Source organism: Bombina bombina, chromosome 5 (genome assembly GCF_027579735.1).
Source record: "Bombina bombina isolate aBomBom1 chromosome 5, aBomBom1.pri, whole genome shotgun sequence".
Classification (NCBI taxonomy): Eukaryota; Metazoa; Chordata; class Amphibia; order Anura; family Bombinatoridae; genus Bombina; species Bombina bombina.
Genome location: NC_069503.1, coordinates 561,996,716 through 562,016,389, shown reverse-complemented (window position 1 = coordinate 562,016,389; position 19,674 = coordinate 561,996,716). Strand labels below are relative to the sequence as shown.

The following is a 19,674-nucleotide window of genomic DNA, read 5'->3' as shown; positions in this document are numbered from 1 at the left end:
GTCTGCGTGTGTGTCTACTCTGGTGAGCTGTGAGAAGCTGCAGCTGCTGTATTCAGCTCCGGAATCTGAGCGGAGGGGGCATGGTCAAGTTCCGTGACCGGAGCGTTTGTGGAGAGTGAACTCAATTCTCAGAGGCATGCAAAACAACTAGGTACCATTAATATCCAAATAGGTATAACTCACAGTTAATGGCAGCAAAGTCCTATGTGCATAATCCTGAGTTAGAAGTCCTCTGTGTAAATTCCAGAAGCGGAGTTCCGGAGCACTGTAGTAAGACAGCTGACTGGAAAGTAGGTAGATAGAATTGCTTGTTTGTACTCCTTCGTAGTTCAGCAGAATAGTAGTTGATAGGTAGAGACTGCAGCAAATAGTAAATGGTGCTAAGTCTGTAGAGAGACACAGCTAAGGCGTAGTTTCAGGTTGAATACACAATAACTAAGCACCTGTTTAAGGTGCACTGAAGACTTAAATAGGGGAGTGGTGTAGCAGAGCAGGTATCCTTAGGTAAAATAGAAAACATGGTGTGGATTCCTGACCATAGGCAAGGTGTCCGTACACGGACACTGGTGTCCGTGATTGTCTCTTGCAGTGTCCTCCACCCGTTTTGTGGTGGGGAGGGACTCAGGATGAATAGAATCCTCCTTGACACATGCAGTGCTATGTTTTTCAGGATTGGGGCAGCGCCCGCGTGAGGAAGCCACTCAGTAGCAGGAAAATTACTCTGAGTGAGACGAGAGAGGGATGATTCAAGAAGCAAGCTGCCATTGCTCTGTGTTTCTTTATATCCAAAAGTAAAGCATACAAAAGCAGTGCACTTTAACAGACAGCAACCTGAGATCTAGTGCTGATTATAAGGAAGCCATAGTGGTAATTTTAGCTTGTGTCCTGCTTTTGCACATCTCTAGTTTACCTTTGTTATACATGTATTCCAATTTTAATTTCTTCAGTTGAAGACAATAGCTATTCTGATATCCCAGACTATCATAATATATAAATACGCAATACTATTTTGTAATTTTGGCTATGTACATTTTAATTTAAAATGCTTAATATTTATAAATTCAGGAGAATAGCTAAGAAAATCATAGTCTGATTTGTAGAGAGAAAAAAAATAATGGAAAACTACTATACATTTTTTTTAAATGCTGTTTCATGTTTTTATCACATACAAGTTACAGTTCTGTCTGTTTATTTTATTTATTTATTTTTTTCTCTCTGAAAGATTAGATTTTTAACCATTAATAATAATGAAATTTAAGAAACTTGTGGGGTTTCACAAACTAACAGGTCACAAAGAGGCCAGCATTCTAACGGCGAGATTACGAGTTTTGCGTTGAGCTGTGCAGTGCTAACGAGTAGTTTTTTCTCACCGCTCACTTACCTGCAGCACTGGTATTACAGGTTTTCAGAAACCCGGCATTAACAGGCAAAAAGTGAGCGTAGAGCAAAATTTAGCTCCATATCTCACTCCAATACCAGCGCTGCTTAAGTCAGCGGTGAGCTGGTCGTACGTGCACGATTTCCTCATAGACATCAATGGGGAGAGCCGGCTGAGAAAAAGCCTAACACCTGCAATAAAGCAGCGTATAACTCACTAACGCAGCCCCATTGATTCCTATGGGGAAACACATTTTATGTTTACACCTAACCCCCTAACATGAACCCCAAGTCTAAACACCCCTAATCTTACACTTATTAACCCCTAATCTGCCGCCCCCGACATCACCGACACCTGCATTATACTTATTAACCCTAATCTGCCACTCCAGACATCGCCGCCATCTACATTATACTTATGAACCCCTAATCTGCTACTCCCAACATCGCCGACACCTACATTATATTTATTAACCCCTAATCTGCCACCCCCAATGTCGCCGCAACCTACCTACACTTATTAACCCCTAATCTGCCGCCTCCAACAGTCAATCGGAATTAAGGTAGAAAAAATCCTATTGGCTGATGCAATCAGCCAATAGGATTGAGCTGGCATTCTATTGGCTGTTCCAATCAGCATCAGCCCATAGGATTTTTTCTACCTTAATTCCGATTGGCTGATAGAATTTTATCAGCCAATCGGAATCTAAGGGACGCCATCTTGGATGACATCACTTAAAGTGATATTCATTACGAAGAAGACATTGTTTGAAGAGGATGCTCCGCATTAAATTGTATTTAATGTAGGGAATGTATTTAAGTATAGTGTAGTGTTAGGTGTTATTGTAACTTAGGTTAGGTTTTATTTTACAGGTAAATTTGTATTTATTTAAGCTAGGTAGTTATTAAATAGTTAATAACTATTTAATAACTATTCTACCTAGTTAAAATAAATACAAACTTGCCTGTAAAATAAAAATAAAGCCTAAGCTAGCTACAATATAACTATTATTTATATTGTAGCTAGCTTAGGGTTTATTTTATAGGTAAGTATTTAGTTTTAAATAGGAATAATGCAGTTAATGATAGTAATTTTATTTAGATTTATTTAAATTATATTTCAATTAGGGGGGGTTAGGGTTAGGTTTAGGGGTTAATAAATTTAATATAGTGGCGGCGACGTTGGGGATGGCAGATTAGGGGTTAATAAATATAATGTAGGTGTTGGTGATGTTAGGGGCGGCAGATTAGGGGTTAATATTTAACTAGTGTTTGCGAGGCGGGAGTGCGGCGGTTTAGGGGTTAATATGTTTATTCTAGTGGCGGGGATGTCCGGAGCGGCAGATTAGGGGTTAAAAATGTTATTATAGTGTTTGCGATGCGGGAGGGCCTCGGTTTTGGGGTTAATAGGTAGTTTATGGGTGTTAGTGTATCTTTAGTTATGAGTTTCATGCTACGGCGTTGTACCATAAAACTCTTAACTACTGACTTTAGAATGCGTTAGGAATCTTGGAGGTAGAGGGTGTACCGCTCACTTTTTGGCCTCCCAGGACAGACTCGTAATACCGGCGCTATGCAAGTCTTATTGAAAAAAGACTTTACGAAGTTTACGTAAGTCTGTTTGCGGTAAGGCCAAAAAAGTGTGCGGTGCCCCTAAACCTGCAATACTCGTAATACCAGTGGTAGTGGAAAAGCAGCGTTAGGACCTGTTAACGCTGCTTTTTCAGCTTATCGCAAAACTCGTAATCTAGCCGTAAGACACTTTAATTTTTGTTACTGTATTCCTTATGGTTTAAAGCCAACAAAAGGGTGATATTTTCTTTTAATATAAATGTGTGTTTGCGCTATCAGCTATGGGGATATTAAATATAGGATCTATATCTATGGTCTCTAAACCAGCTTAAATAGAAAATTTATGTTATAACTACTAAAAGTATAATGCAAAACAATTTATTAAAATGACAAACAATATTTTATAATCTAAAATGCATATATATGACCGGTCATAAAAACATATCTGCAATTTATGCTGATTAAACTCTTAAAATATATGAAAAGAAGAGTACCTATTCCTGCAAAAATTGCAAAAAATATGTACTACCTGGTTAAAAATTGCTCAATAAACAAATAGTACATGTAAACTTGAAAAAGCAATATCCTTATATTGCGTGGCAGCTAGAGCTAATTCTTTTGGCTAAAGGTGTAGAACTTAGTCTGTATATCGGTGGCAGCTCCGTGTCAAATAGTATCAAATAGGTATAAACTTATCTTTGCCAGATGTCAGAGTTCCAATATTGCATTACAAATGTCTCTATCCTTGGCAATTACCAGTAGTTCTAACGTCACTGAAAAGAGAACCGTGTATGCCTACCGCACTACAGGGCTGCTACACCTCTCCGTGCCTACCTGCTCTTCTCTGAGTGTAATCCGTTCACTCCCGGTAAGGCACAGGTGTCCGTACAGCTCCTGTGTAGTCGGTGACGTCACACGTTACGTTGGTTGTCACAGAAAGTAGATCCGTTCCGTGCAATGATCTTTAACTCTGCGCAGAGTATTGTAGAGATGATACGAAAGTAGTTCCACTTTGAATCCTATGTAATCCTTCGATTCTGTAGTATGAATCAGTTAAAATAACATCCGTGTGTCTTTAGTCAATAACCATCAACACGTTTCGCCATTTATCATGGCTTTATCAAAATGGTTTCATATTGTTACTTCTCTCCTTATAAATGCTTATAAGTATTATAAGTTACATATGTATTCCTAATTGAGCAATGATAAGTACATGGTCATAAATTACTATATGAAAGTAAACACTATGTAATAACAGAGTAGAAAAGTGAAAATAAAAACTTGGAAAATTAAAATATTAAAAATGCTAAAAATATTAAAATGTTGTTAAGGTATTATAAGAATATTAAATGAAAGGACATATCTCTATATCAAATCGATTAGTCTTCTTAGCATAAAACTACAGGTATATATGGATGGACAAGTACTTAAAGAACCAAAAATTAGGCAACTATGATAAGTTGTTAAATCGATATTAACCCTTCAAGCTAGGTTTATTTAGCCAAATCCAATATAGCCTAGTCAATCTAGTTTTATTGTCAGGAAATGTCAAAGACTATTTTAAAATACAAATATTATAGGAACTTTATAAAAATATCCTAACCATTGATCAACTAATATGTAAAATTAACAGTCTAAAATGAATGGATTTAGGTCCAACTCAGAGTTCAAGCCTTGTGGGTACAATGTCTGTAATTCATATATAAATTCAGCTTCTTTTTTGAGGAGTAGATGATCATAGTCCCCACCCCGCCAAGGTTTGCTAATCTTACAAATACCCCAGTACTTGAAATCTTTGGTATTGTTCTGATGTTTTAACCTAAAGTATTTGTATAGTCTAGTATCCTGATCCCCTTTTTTAATTAAATTTAGATGTTCTCTGATCCTGGTCCGTAAAATCCTAGAGGTTTCTCCCAAATATTGTTTGCCACAGGAACATTGAATGAGGTATATAATATCCTTATCGCTGCATCTGATGGTATCTTTAATGTTGTATTTTTTACCTGTGTTAGTAGATGTATATTCTTTACAGGGATAATATCCTCGTAATTTGTTCCCTGATAGATCCCTGTCCTTTGTTTTAAATTGTTGTGTTTTCTTCATGAAATCACTAGGTGCTAGTATATTTTTGATGTTGGTTGCTTTCCTAAAAATTATTTGAGGGTGTTCAGAGATCATGTCCCCTATAATTGAATCAGATTTAATAAGGTGCCAATGCTTGTTTATTATTTTTGTTAAAAGTTTATGGTGATAGTTGTAATTAGTCACTAAGGGTACTTTCAGGGTGTCTTTAGTATTTGTTTTGACTTTCGATGTTTTGGAAAGGATATTATGTCTCTCTAAGTTCCTTACTTCAGTAATAATGTTTTCTAATGTATCAGGATCATAGCCCTTCTCTAAAATCTACCCTCTAGTATTTTCACTTGTTGATTGAAATCAGAAAGTTTTGAGCAATTGCACCTAATTCTGAGGAATTGCCACTTAGGGATATTATCAATCCAACGTTTTAGGTTACAGCTATGTGTAGGGATATAATTGTTAGCATCTATTGATTTAAAATGTTTTTTTGTGGCTACTTCTCCATTTTCCACATATATGCCCAAATAAAGGAATGTTATTCATTGTTTATTAAAAGTCTGTGTAAATCATAGGTTCACATTGTTTTGATTCATATCCTCAAGGAAGGAGATCAGACTTTCCTCACTTCCTTTCCATACTATTAGGATGTCATCAATGTATCTTTTATATAGCACAAGACTTGCTCCCAGTCTATGCCCCTGGATATAGTGGTATTCCCATTTACCCATGAAAAGGTTGGCATAGCTGGGAGCAAACCTCGTGCCCATTGCAGTACCTTGAACCTGAAGGTAGACATTACCATTAAATGCAAATACATTATTACTTAGTATGAATTCAATACATTCTAAAATGAAATGTTTATGTTTCAATTGTGTATCATTCTCACTTCTTAAAAACCAATCCACAGCAGCAATACCTTTTTCATGTTGGATGCTTGTATATAAAGAGCTCACATCGCTCGTTGCCAAAATATAATCGTCATGCCATTCTAAATCTTTTAAAAGATTTAATACTTCTGTAGTGTCTTTTAAGTATGAAGGCAGCCTCCGTACATAGCTTTGAATTTGTGTATCAACATATAAGGAAAGATTGGAGCAAATGGAAGAAATGCCTGAAATTATAGGGTGTCCCGGCAGATCAATTAAGTTTTTGTGAATTTTGGGCAAGAAATAAAACATAGCCATTTTAGGATATTTTTGGTAGATAAAATTAAATTCTTTGGTATTGATTAACTCGTTCTCTTTAGCTTTTATTAAAATATCATGTAGTTTATTATTCATTTTATTCATTGGATTTATCCACATTAAAAAAATTGTGAGAAATCTAACCCTCAAGAGGCATTTCATAAAAAATCCTGTAGAAAGACAGTTATATAATGTTGCAACTACACCCAAGGACATAACACACACTCAACTTAAACCAAAATACTCTTTTTACCCATATCAGAGTAAAGGAAGTAATTTAGAAGTATTTGAAAGAACAGTTTTATCCGAAGTGGCCAAATTAAAAGTAGATGATAAAAGTAAAATTAAGTTCAATATGACCAAAAAGGAAAGAGAAGTTTTAATTCAACTACAAAAAGACAAAGACATTACCATTAAACCTGCGGATAAGGGTGGATGAGTGGTCATTATGGACACATCTAAATACATAATTGAGGGTAACCGCCTACTCAATGATGTAGATACTTATAAAAAATTGAAACTAAATCCAATGAATAAAATTAATAATAAACTACATGATATTTTAATAAAAGCTAAAGAGAACGAGTTAATCAATACCAAAGAATTTAATTTTATCTACCAAAAATATCCTAAAATGGCTATGTTTTATTTCTTGTCCAAAATTCACAAAAACTTAATTGATCCGTCGAACGCCCTATAATTTCAGGCATTTCTTCCATTTGCTCCAATCTTTCCTTGTATGTTTATACACAACTTCAAAGCTATGTACAGAGGCTGCCTTCATACTTAAAAGACAATACAGAAGTATTAAATCTTTTAAAAGATTTAGAATGGCATGACGATTATATTTTGGCCACGAGCTATGTGAGCTCTTTATATACAAGCATCCAACATGAAAAAGGTATTGCTGCTGTGGATTGGTTTTTAAGAAGTGAGAATGATACACAATTGAAACATAAACATTTAATTTTAGAATGTATCAAATTCATACTAATTAATAATGTATTTGCATTTAATGGTAATGTCTACCTTCAGGTTCAAGGTACTGCAATGGGCACAAGGTTTGCTCCCAGCTGTGCCAACCTTTTCATGGGTAAATAGGAATACCACTATATCCAGGGGCATAGACTGGGAGCAAGCCTCGTGCTATATAAAAGATACATTGATGACATCCTAATAGTATGGAAAGGAAGTGAGGAAAGTCTGATCTCCTTCCTTGAGGATATGAATCAAAACGATGTGAACCTACGATTTACACACACTTTTAATAAACAATTAATAACATTCCTTGATTTGGACATATATGTGGACAATGGAGAAGTAGCCACAAAAATCACTTTAAATCAATAGATGCTAACAATTATATCCCTACACATAGCTGTCACCTAAAACGTTAGATATCCCTAAGGGGCAATTCCTCAGAATTAGGTGTAATTTCTCAAAACTTTCTGATTTCAATCAACAAGTGAAAATACTAGAGGGTAGATTTTTAGAGAAGGGCTATGATCCTGATACATTAGAAAACACTATTACTGAAGTAAGGAACTTAGAGAGACATAATATCCTTTCCAAAACATCGAAAGTCAAAACAAATACTAATGACACCCTGAAAGTACCCTTAGTGACTAATTACAACTATCACCATAAACATTTAACAAAAATAATAAACAAGCATTGGCACCTTATTAAATATGATTCAATTATAGGGGACATGATCTCTGAACACCCTCAAATCATTTTAGGAAAGCAACCAACATCAAAAATATTCTAGCACCTAGTGATTTCACGAAGAAAACACAACAATTTAAAACAAAGGACAGGGATCTATCAGGGAACAAATTACGAGGATATTATCCCTGTTATAGCTGTAAAGCATGAAAAAGGAAAATAAGGGTAACTCCTCTTGTAAAAATCCCAAAGTATTTTTATTAGACAGGATCAGACACAGAACACCACAACGTTTCGGGGTCAGTACCCCTTAGTCATGTGATAACAAACATACACACCACACCTGTTTAAATAGGCTGGGCCAGGTAATTGGTTCATCATATTAACTCTTTCAATTCTTTATAATAACAATGGCCCATTAGTATTACCGCTATACTGACCCCTATTGGTCATGGGTGGCGTGAAATGCAAAATTAAAATAAAAATAAACCTGAAATATAAGGAAGCCTCAAGAAAATATTTACACATTTACATTATTCAATTAAACTAATGTACAGACATAAAAGAAATTGCAACATATTATAAAGTGTATGTTTCACATTATATTTCATTCTGCAAAGCTGGAGAAGATCAATAACCTCCAAAATCAAAATTGAATTGAGTCAAATAACAAAAAAGGGGAACTGTCCCTTTTATTTTTTAAAGGTAGAAACACTATCTCAAAACAAAAAGATGTCTATATATAAAGAGGAACAGAGCATAATAACTCATTGGACCTCAAACGGACTGTCCCTTTAAATTGCTAAAAATGGCTCTATCTTAAATAAAAGAATGTCTATACATAAAGAGGAGCAGAGAGTGAAAACTCATTGAACCTCAAGATGAAGAGTTTTTAGCATATAAATATACATGCTATACATCCTATACATCCATGTAAAGAGGGGCAAGCAAGGCATCAATAGAAAACAGACCAGTCAATTTCACGGTTCATTCCCTTCGGTTCCAAGGTATCCAACTTAAAAATCCAATAGGATTCCCGTTGTTTCAGTAACAGAGACCTGTTACCGCCCCGTCTTGGAGTCTTAACGTGGTCGATAACTTGGAAGCGAAGTTGGCTCACATGATGCCCAGCTTGTAAAAAGTGATATGCTACTGGGGCAGTTAATACCTTGCACCTGATATTACTTTTATGCTCCGTGATACGGTCCCCTACCCGTCTAGTGGACTCGCCCACATAGGCACGCCCACACGGACACTTTATCAGATAGATTACAAAGTTAGTGTTGCAGGTATAATAATCCTTGAATTTGAATTTATACCCAGTTTGAGGATGTACAAAATGTGGACTTTTGATTATGGAGCTACAGTTAATACAGCTCAAACAGGGAAAACAGCCCAAATTCTTCTTAGTGATGTAACCTTGTTGGGGTGATCTGCCAGCGCCCACATCAGCTTTAACAAGTGAATCTTTCAGATTTTTATTCCGTTTGTATGCTGGCATTGGGCAATGGCAGAACTCCTCAACATTGGGTATACAGTTTTGTAGAATTGACCAGTGTTTACGGATTATTCGAGTGATTTGCTGACTTTGTCTGCAATAGCTAGAGACAAAAACCAATCTCCTTTCCTTATCATGTTGAGGTTTGGTTTTAAATAGCGTGTCTCTATCAATTGCAGCCACTGTCTGTATAGTATCATGTACCAATTCCGTGGGATAGCCTCTTTGAATAAATTTATCCCCCATCTCAGATAGTCTAATCATGGATTTATCAGGATCATCTACAATCCTTTTGACACGAAGCATTTGGCTTCGTGGAAGTGATTTTACAAGGGGTAATGGATGAGCACTGTCATAATGAAGAAGGCTATTTCTGTCAGTTTCTTTTCTAAATATGTCAGTTGTAAAACCCATACCTTGTTTGGTCACAGTGACATCTAAGAAGTCAATACTAAATTCACTCCACACAAGTTTAAACTGTATATTGTTAGTAGAAAGATTTAAATCAGTTACAAATGATTCCAGGGCCCCAACGTCACCCAGCCAAAGCCCAAAAATATCATCGATGTAGCACCACCAAGTGGCGCCACACCGACGGTACTCCGGGTGTTCAAAGACAAATTTCTCCTCAAAAAGATTCATAAAAATGTTGGCATAATTGGGGGCGACGTTGGAGCCCATGGCAGTACCCTGTTGTTGCATGTAAAACTGATCCTCAAATAGGAAGTAGTTGTTGTACAAGATAATCTCCAGCAGTTGCAGAATGAAAGAAATCTCAGGGATAGAGTATAGACCACTTGAGTGTAAGGCACTGCTTACAGCTCCGACCCCACCAGCATGTGATATAGATGTATAAAGGCTGGTGACGTCAAGGCTCAAGAGTATCGCGAGTATCGCCTTGTCTGTGGGTAATGTGAGATCATGAATTTTAGCCAGAAAGTCATTGGTGTCCTTTAAAAAAGTGCATGACTGCTCCACCATTGGTCTCAAAATTTTGTCAAGATAAATAGCTATATTTGAAAAAATTGAATTGGTACCTGCCACAATGGGGCGACCAGGTGGAGCAGTCATGGACTTATGGATCTTAGGAAGGATATATATCACAGGAGTGACAGGGTCTTTTACCTGTAAAAACTGATTAGTTTTTTTATCAATGATATTCAACCTCAGAGCAGTGTCAATCACCATCTTTATCTCTTGTTTTAATTTAAAAACAGGATTGTATGAGATAGTACAATATACAGACAGATCACTGAGCTGACGGTGAATTTCCTGCTTATAATCAGACTTATTAAGAACAACGGTAGCACCGCCCTTATCAGCCGGCTTCAAAATGATGTTGTTGTTCTTCCTAAGGCTGTTCAAAGCTTGATAATCTCTTTTAGAAAAATTACCCTTCTGTATATGTCCCTTTAATTTCTGTTTATACATATGTTGCTGCAATTTATTTAAATCTGACAAAACCAATTGCTCAAACGTTTCTATGCCATGATGAGTGTGCTGTGGATAAAACACACTTTTATTTCTCAATCCCAAATCACCTATTTTAAGTGAATGATTCAATGCAGGATTAACAATATTACGAGCAGTGACAGGAGTTGCAACATCATTAGATACAAAAGTGGCATTCAATTTCTCTCCCCCCAGTCCAGAATATACCCCCTGGGGTTTAGTATGCCAATACTTTAACCTAATGTTTCTGAGAAACGAAAAATGTCCTTATAGGTTTCAAAGACATTACAGTCACTTGAAGGACAAAAAGACAAACCCCTCTGTAATATTGCTGCTTCATTAGTGTCCAAGTTGTAATTTGAACAGTTAATCACTATGTCTTGCGAGCCCTCGTAGTTCTTACCGCTTGAGCCTTTGTCGCCTGCTTCGTTTTCTTGTTTGGAGCACCGCCTGTGCTTACGGCCCCCACGTTTCCTGGAATGTCCTCGCTCTCGCTCATGGTGAAATCCGACGAGTCTGAGCCACTATTGCTCATTCCGCCTGGTTGATTCTGTTGCCGTCTGCGTGAACCGGAAGTGATGCGTCGCGTCTTGCCCTGGGGGTCATAGATCCACCGGTACACTCTATTGGATGAGTAATCCTGCTCATCACGCTGGAATTTCAATCGTTTCCGTTCCTCAATGCTCTTCCTCATCTCAGCAAGTAAGTTGCGACTATCAGACATCAATTTGTCAAAGCTATCAGATGGAGTTGTCTGTCTCAATTCATCCTCCAGTTTCGAGATGTTATCTTTGATTGTCTCAATCTCTAACTGTAAGTACTCCACTGTGAGCACAATGATATCGAAAGAGCACTTATTAAGAATTAGTTCAAATTTGCGGCAATACTCAGAGTTGTCCTTAAGCAAGGTGGGACGAGTATTCATGCGCAATCCCCGTGGGATGCGCTTCACTCTGAAATATTCAGCGAGAGTTACAGCATGGAGGTCATAAGCTAGAAGGCGTTTAGAAAGTTTTTCATGTTGATTGCCTGCTGCATCAGCAGGTGCTGTATGTAGAAAATTTCGTGACCCACGTACTAGGGTAGTGATTCTTGAGGCCTCCAAATCAGAATATACAAAAGTCTGAGAGCCTGTAGTGTCATCTTTCGTAGACATTGTAGGGTATTGCAGTGCACGGACTAGGCAGAGAAAGTAATATATGAAATGAGGATAATCCAGCACCGGCTTCAAACCCCAAGATAGAGGGTACTCCTTTGGAGTGACTGCCACACTCCCAGCAATAGAGTATGAAAAAGGAAAATAAGGGTAACTCCTCTTGTAAAAATCCCAAAGTATTTTTATTAGACAGGATCAGACACAGAACACCACAACGTTTCGGGGTCAGTACCCCTTAGTCATGTGATAACAAACATACACACCACACCTGTTTAAATAGGCTGGGCCAGGTAATTGGTTCATCATATTAACTCTTTCAATTCTTTATAATAACAATGGCCCATTAGTATTACCGCTATACTGACCCCTACTGGTCATGGGTGGCGTGAAATGCAAAATTAAAATAAAAATAAACCTGAAATATAAGGAAGCCTCAAGAAAATATTTACACATTTACATTATTCAATTAAACTAATGTACAGACATAAAAGAAATTGCAACATATTATAAAGTGTATGTTTCACATTATATTTCATTCTGCAAAGCTGGAGAAGATCAATAACCTCCAAAATCAAAATTGAATTGAGTCAAATAACAAAAAAGGGGAACTGTCCCTTTTATTTTTTAAAGGTAGAAACACTATCTCAAAACAAAAAGATGTCTATATATAAAGAGGAACAGAGCATAATAACTCATTGGACCTCAAACGGACTGTCCCTTTAAATTGCTAAAAATGGCTCTATCTTAAATAAAAGAATGTCTATACATAAAGAGGAGCAGAGAGTGAAAACTCATTGAACCTCAAGATGAAGAGTTTTTAGCATATAAATATACATGCTATACATCCTATACATCCATGTAAAGAGGGGCAAGCAAGGCATCAATAGAAAACAGACCAGTCAATTTCACGGTTCATTCCCTTCGGTTCCAAGGTATCCAACTTAAAAATCCAATAGGATTCCCGTTGTTTCAGTAACAGAGACCTGTTACCGCCCCGTCTTGGAGTCTTAACGTGGTCGATAACTTGGAAGCGAAGTTGGCTCACATGATGCCCAGCTTGTAAAAAGTGATATGCTACTGGGGCAGTTAATACCTTGCACCTCATTTCATATAGCTGTAAAGCATGCAAACATAGCACCAAATGTTAAGAATATACATCTACTAACACAGGTAAAAAATACAACATTAAAGATACCATCAGATGCAGCGATATGGGTATTATATACCTCATTCAATGTTCCTGTGGCAAACAATATTTGGGAGAAACCTCTAGGATTTTACGGACCAGGATCAGAGAACATCTAAATTTAATTAAAAAAGGGGATCAGGATACTAGACTATACGAACACTTTAGGTTAAAACATCAGAACAATACAAAAGATTTCGAGTACTGGGGTATTTGTAAGATTAGCAAACCTTGGCAAGGTGGGGACTATGAACGTCTACTCCTCAAAAAAGGCTTGAACTCTGAGTTGGACCTAAATCCATTCATTTTAGACTGTTATTTTTACCTATTAGTTGATCAATGGTTAGGATATTTTTATAAAGTTCCTATAATATATGTATTTTAAAATAGTCATTGACATTTCCTGACAATAAAACTAGATTGACTAGGCTACATTGGATTTGGCTAAATAAGCCTAACTTGAAGGGTTAATATCGATTTAACAACTTATCATAGTTGCCTAATTTTTAGTCCTTTAAGTACTTGTCCATCCATATATACCCGTAGTTTTATGCTAAGAAGACTAATCGATTTGATATAGAGATATGTCCTTTCATTTAATATTCTTATAATACCTTAACAACATTTTAATATTTTTAGCATTTTTAATATTTTAATTTTCCAAGTTTTTATTTTCACTTTTCTACTCTGTTATTACATAGTGTTTACTTTCTTATAGTAATTTATGACCATGTACTTATCATTGCTCAATTAGGAATACATATGTAACTTATAATACTTATGTGCCAATATGATATTATGGACAACCACAAATTCCACCTTAAGGAAATATAACTTGAAAAAGAGGCAGTAAAATTTGACCAATCATAGATCACTTAAGCATTTATAAGGAGAGAAGTAACAATATGAAACCATTTTGATAAAGCCATGATAAATGGCGAAACGTGTTGATGGTTATTGACTAAAGACACACGGATGTTATTTTAACTGAATCATACTACAGAATCGAAGGATTACATAGGATTCAAAGTGGAACTACTTTCGTATCATCTCTACAATACTCTGCGCAGAGTTAAAGATCATTGCACGGAACGGATCTACTTTCTGTGACAACCAACGTAACGTGTGACGTCACCGACTACACAGGAGCTGTACGGACACCTGTGCCTTACCGGGAGGGAACGGATTACACTCAGAGAAGAGCAGGTAGGCACGGAGAGGTGTAGCAGCCCTGTAGTGTGGTAGGCATACACGGTTCTCTTTTCAGTGACGTTAGAACTACTGGTAATTGCCAAGGATAGAGACATTTGTAATGCAATATTGGAACTCTGACATCCGGCAAAGATAAGTTTATACCTATTTGATACTATTTGACACGGAGCTGCCACCGATATACAGACTAAGTTCTACACCTTTAGCCAAAAGAATTAGCTCTAGCTGCCATGCAATATAAGGATATTGCCTTTTCAAGTTTACATGTACTATTTGTTTATTGAGCAATATTTAACCAGGTAGTACGCATTTTTCACAAATTTTGCAGGAATAGGTACTCTTCTTTTAATATATTTTAAGAGTTTAATCAGCATAAATTGCAGATATGTTTTGATGACCGGTCATATACATGCATTTTAGATTATAAAATATTGTTTGTCATTTTAATAAATTGTTTTGCACTATACTTTTAGTAGTTATAACATCAATGTTCTATTTAAGCTGGTTTAGAGACCATAGATATAGATCCTGTTTTTAAGATCCTCATAGCTGATAGCGCACACACACACATTTATATTGAGTATTGTTCTTTCTTTTTTCTGCTTATGGGTGCAGATTAGTGTATGTGCAGGGGAGGAATTTGCGCACCAATAAGACATCACTATTGTATGATATTTTCTTTTAATGTTTCTTGCACCACACATAATATATGATCCAGTTAGATTGATGGAAATTTTGTTTCCATTAAAGGGACACCAAACCCAATTTTTTTTCTTTCATGATTCAAATGGAGCATGCAATTTTAAGCAACTTTCTAATTTATTCCTATTATCAATTTCTCTTCGTTTTCTTGGTATCTTTATTTGAAAAATTAAGTAATGTAGGCTTACTAGTCAGCCCATTTTTGGTTGAGCTCTTGGGTAGAGCTTCCTGATTGGTAGCTAAATGTAGACCTTGGTGTGCTTCACTAAGATCTGTACTTTGGAAAATGTCCGCCACAGCTTGGGTCCATGCCTATCCCTGCTCATCATACTCCTCGGCTCCTCCCTCCCACCCATTTCCTCTCCTGTCACATTCCTAGTGCTGTGTGAATAATGAATGTGATCAGGCTAAGCTGGAGCAGCATGGGGTGGTGAGGAAGTCAGCGCAGTGGACGAGGAGGTGCATGCACTCAGTAGAATGTGGGGAAAAATCAAGCAAAGTGCCTGCTGCAACCCAATCAATCACAGTATACAGTCGGATTGTTAGTGAGGATCGGTATGCGGAAGTATATAATGTACATATCATGTCTGTTGTATTTATATAAAGAAGACATATGTGGTTGTTTTGGGTGATGGTGTGATTAAATGCAGGTGAATAAGTAGGTCGGCAAATTTTTCCATATATCTCTGCATCTCCAAATGCAGATAATCTTTCAATGTTGTAAAACTTATTATAGGGACAGTCTAGTCTAAAATAAACGTTCATGAATCAGATAGCGCATGTCATTTTAAACAACTCTTCAATTTACTTTTATCACCAATTTTGCTTTGTTCTCTTGGTATTCTTAGTTGAAAGCTAAACCTGGGTTGTTCATATGCTAATTTCTTAGACCTTGAAGGCCGTCTCTTATATGAAGGCATTTTGACAGTTTTTCACCACTAGAGGGTGTTAGTTCATGTGTGTCTTATAGATAACATTGTGCTCACGCGCTTGAAGTTACCTAAGAGTCAGCACTGATAGGCTAAAATGCCAGTTTGTCAAAAGAACTGAAATAAGGGGGCAGTTTGCAGAAGCTTAGATACAAGGTGATCACAGAGGTTAAAAGTTTATAAATATAACAATGTTGGTTATGAAAATTTAGGGAATGGGTAATAAAGGGATTCTCTATCTTTTAAAACAATACAAATTCTGGTCTAGATTGTCCCTTTTAATCACATTTTCATAACACTACAAAGGCCATATGACTAATGTAATGCTTTTACAGGCTATGTTATCCACTTCTACCCTATATTGGTAACAATACTGAGATTACAGCTTTTTTAGCTTTGGAAGAATTGGCTAGACAGCTAATGACAGTTTTTAAATGTAATGTGTGCTTCTTATTTTGTTTTTCTTATTTTTTTTTACATGCCTAAAAGATATTTCTATTTTAGTATGGTATGTTAAAAACTATTTATATTCTGAATATTAGTGTGCACTTTGTTTATAAAACAGGAGAGCATATCTGGATTGTTCTAGATGGACCTGTGGATGCTATATGGATAGAGAACTTGAATTCTGTTCTGGATGACAACAAAACATTGACATTAGCCAATGGAGACCGTATTCCAATGGCGCCCAACTGCAAAATAGTATTTGAACCACATAATATTGACAATGCTTCACCTGCTACAGTTTCAAGAAATGGTATGGTGTTCATGAGCTCTTCTGTCCTTAACTGGAGCCCCATCCTTGAGGTACATAAAATATACAATGTTCTTTGAGTGGGTAATGACAAGGGAGAGGCAATTATTTGTATGAAATATGATGGATTATTAATATGAGATTTCTAGGCTCCAACTACTACTATATTTTGCAGCTGAATTTTAATGCCTTTTTATGGATTTAATGGAACTTTAGATTAATATAGGTACATTTGTATAAAAAAAAATACACCTTGCAATATTTTCAATATTTACTGGTTGTGCAAAGCTATCAGCCTCTACAGGTACGCACCTAGAAATAAATCTACATCATCTAATTTACTTTTAACAGTCACTGGCGACATGCAAATCATTGTGTAGCAGAGCTGTTTATTCAGGAAACTTCAACATGTCCAATACATATTTAATAAGTACCTTTGTACATAAATACATACATATGTAAGTATGTATAGTTTTGGGTACTCCAGCCCCTTTACACTTAGTATATATTTTAGTATTTATGGGGGTGATGAATAAATGTGGAGCCACTTAAATAATAAATACATTAAAATAATGGAGGAATTGCCTCAAAACTGAAAACCTGTTCAAAGCAATGTATACAGCTATTAGAAGAATGCATGAATACTTAATCGTTAATGGTATCTTCCAAGTATTTTTGTCTGCCTACACAATATGATTATATTTTGTAAAACAACTTGCTGGTTTTATTATTACCAATAGTGCATTCTCGGAACTTAGAGGGACAGTAAATACTTAAGTATGACATGTCTGTTTTGATACAATAGAATAATATAATAACCTTTTAAAACAAATTAAGATCCTTTTTACTGCAATTATTTTTAAGTAGCCAAATGTCACCCACTCATAAACATTTTATATAAAAATTTCAATGTGTTTATTGTCCCTTTAAATAACTAGATTATAAATGAGAGCTAGTTGGTTTGAATACTTTGCATTAAAATTAATTGTGCCCAAGGATTTTGAACTTCCCAAAATTACAGGAATTTTTAAGGCAAAAACTTAGGTTATTGTCAGAGTTTATGATCTCCTTCACATATTCAAGAGATAGGAAATTCCAAACTCAATCCACCAACCAGCAACATTTTCCCCGGGAGATTTTTTTGTATGGCATCAATGTGACATCTTAAGTATCTTCAATAACATAACTATTACGTGACATGTGACAACATTAATAACATATTTCATGACATCACATTATTGTATTTAAAAGAAATAACTGATATCAAATTTTAAAACAAAAATAAAATTCTGATGGTAAAGTATAATTGTTGGCATTTAATTAAACGTATTTATTACTAAGGAAAATATATTTTGAGGTTAGTTTATACGTTTTTGCTATATTATACTTTTTTTATACTAAAATTAATTTGATTCAACTGCTTTATTTATAAAAAAAAATACACAAGCTTTCGGCATCTATAATGGATAAAAATTGATATTATTTTAATGCTATTTTTCAAATTAAAAAAATAAATAGTAATATAAATAGTTATTGTTCTATGTCAGCAATGGTGTGATGTCAGAACTTATGATATTTATGTTGTTGTTGAGATGAGTAACAACAAATGCTCAGGTTAAAAATGTCATAGCTTTTAAATGTTTTAATATATATTAACATACTATTTCTTGCTTGTTATTGTATTGTTGTTTCTTCCGTCATTTTCATTCAGAAGCACATCTCACATAAATCATGCCTGTTTGTATTTATGCAAAATGATCATAGTCTGCAATTTATGTTTTTTTTTGCCTAGTGTACTGTGTTGTTGGGGTCTGTTTTTGTTTGCATACTTCATATCCACCTATTACTACAAATGGGTTAAACTTGAAGGAAAAATATATTAGACGACAAAGTTTTGCTTACACAATTACCACAAACACACATTAAATAATCGTTTAACAAAGTAAATGCTATTTACAGTCTCTATAGACACAGGTACAGGATTCCTCCAATATGTGTCTGCTCCTTCTTCTTTTCTGTCTGCCATAATATTATTTCCTCCATTAACAGTCACTTGATGTTTTAAAATGAACACCCAGGTAAGCAGTACTTGTTTCTTTAGATTTATTTTGATCGAACAGTTTAAAGAAAGTGGAAATAATTGAAGGCTTAACATTCGTGGCTTCAATATAACACAAAACAACTTGCTGGTTCTAAGCTGAAAAAAGTGAGGGTATAATTTCTGTAAATTACTGCAAAATACAAATCTAGGGCACAAATATTATAGTTCACTGCAGTGGGGCCTTGGGGAGGGGGGAAGAAACATTGTGGGAGGCTGAACATTGTGACTACAAAATGGATATCAATATTGTTTTTGATAATTATACAAGTCTTCCTTTATTCTCTCCTAGGGTTGGTTGAAAAAACGGTCTCCGATTGAAAGTGAAATCCTTAAACAGCTCTACAGTGGCTCATTTTCTGAATTATATCGCTTTGGTATCCAATCCTTAGAGTATAAAATAGAAATGTTGGAGGCCTTTGTAATTATGCAAAGTATAAATATGTTACAAGGACTTATTCCTACAAAGGTAATTAAATAACTATATGTGCTTTAGATATGGCTGGCAACACAAAAAATAATAAGGGTTAAATAATTATTTGCTGATTCTTTATTATTCAGATGGATTAAGGTATTTTCTATTTTGGAGAACAACTTTCTAGAAATTGTTTAGGTATAAACCTGCCATCTTTAAGAAAAGTATATAAAACACTTATCTGCATAAACAAGTTTGACTAGAATCTAAAGCTCTTACTGTTATAGGCTATAATACAAGTGGCACACTAATTTTTTTTCCACTCACTTGCTATCTGTAAAAGATTAGTGTGTCCATGTTTGCACGCATATTACAAGTTGAAAATAACAAAA

At 35.5% G+C, this 19,674-nt stretch overlaps 1 protein-coding gene across 1 annotated transcript in view; it reads left to right on the top strand.

The window, feature by feature from the left end:
* The window catches only part of DNAH5 (dynein axonemal heavy chain 5), a 1,563,391-nt gene that overhangs the window by 1,163,465 nt on the left and 380,252 nt on the right, over positions 1-19,674 (top strand). The window contains 2 exon segments of the mRNA XM_053715797.1: positions 16,581-16,822; positions 19,160-19,336. Of these exon segments, the coding sequence (XP_053571772.1) occupies positions 16,581-16,822; positions 19,160-19,336 (419 nt within the window).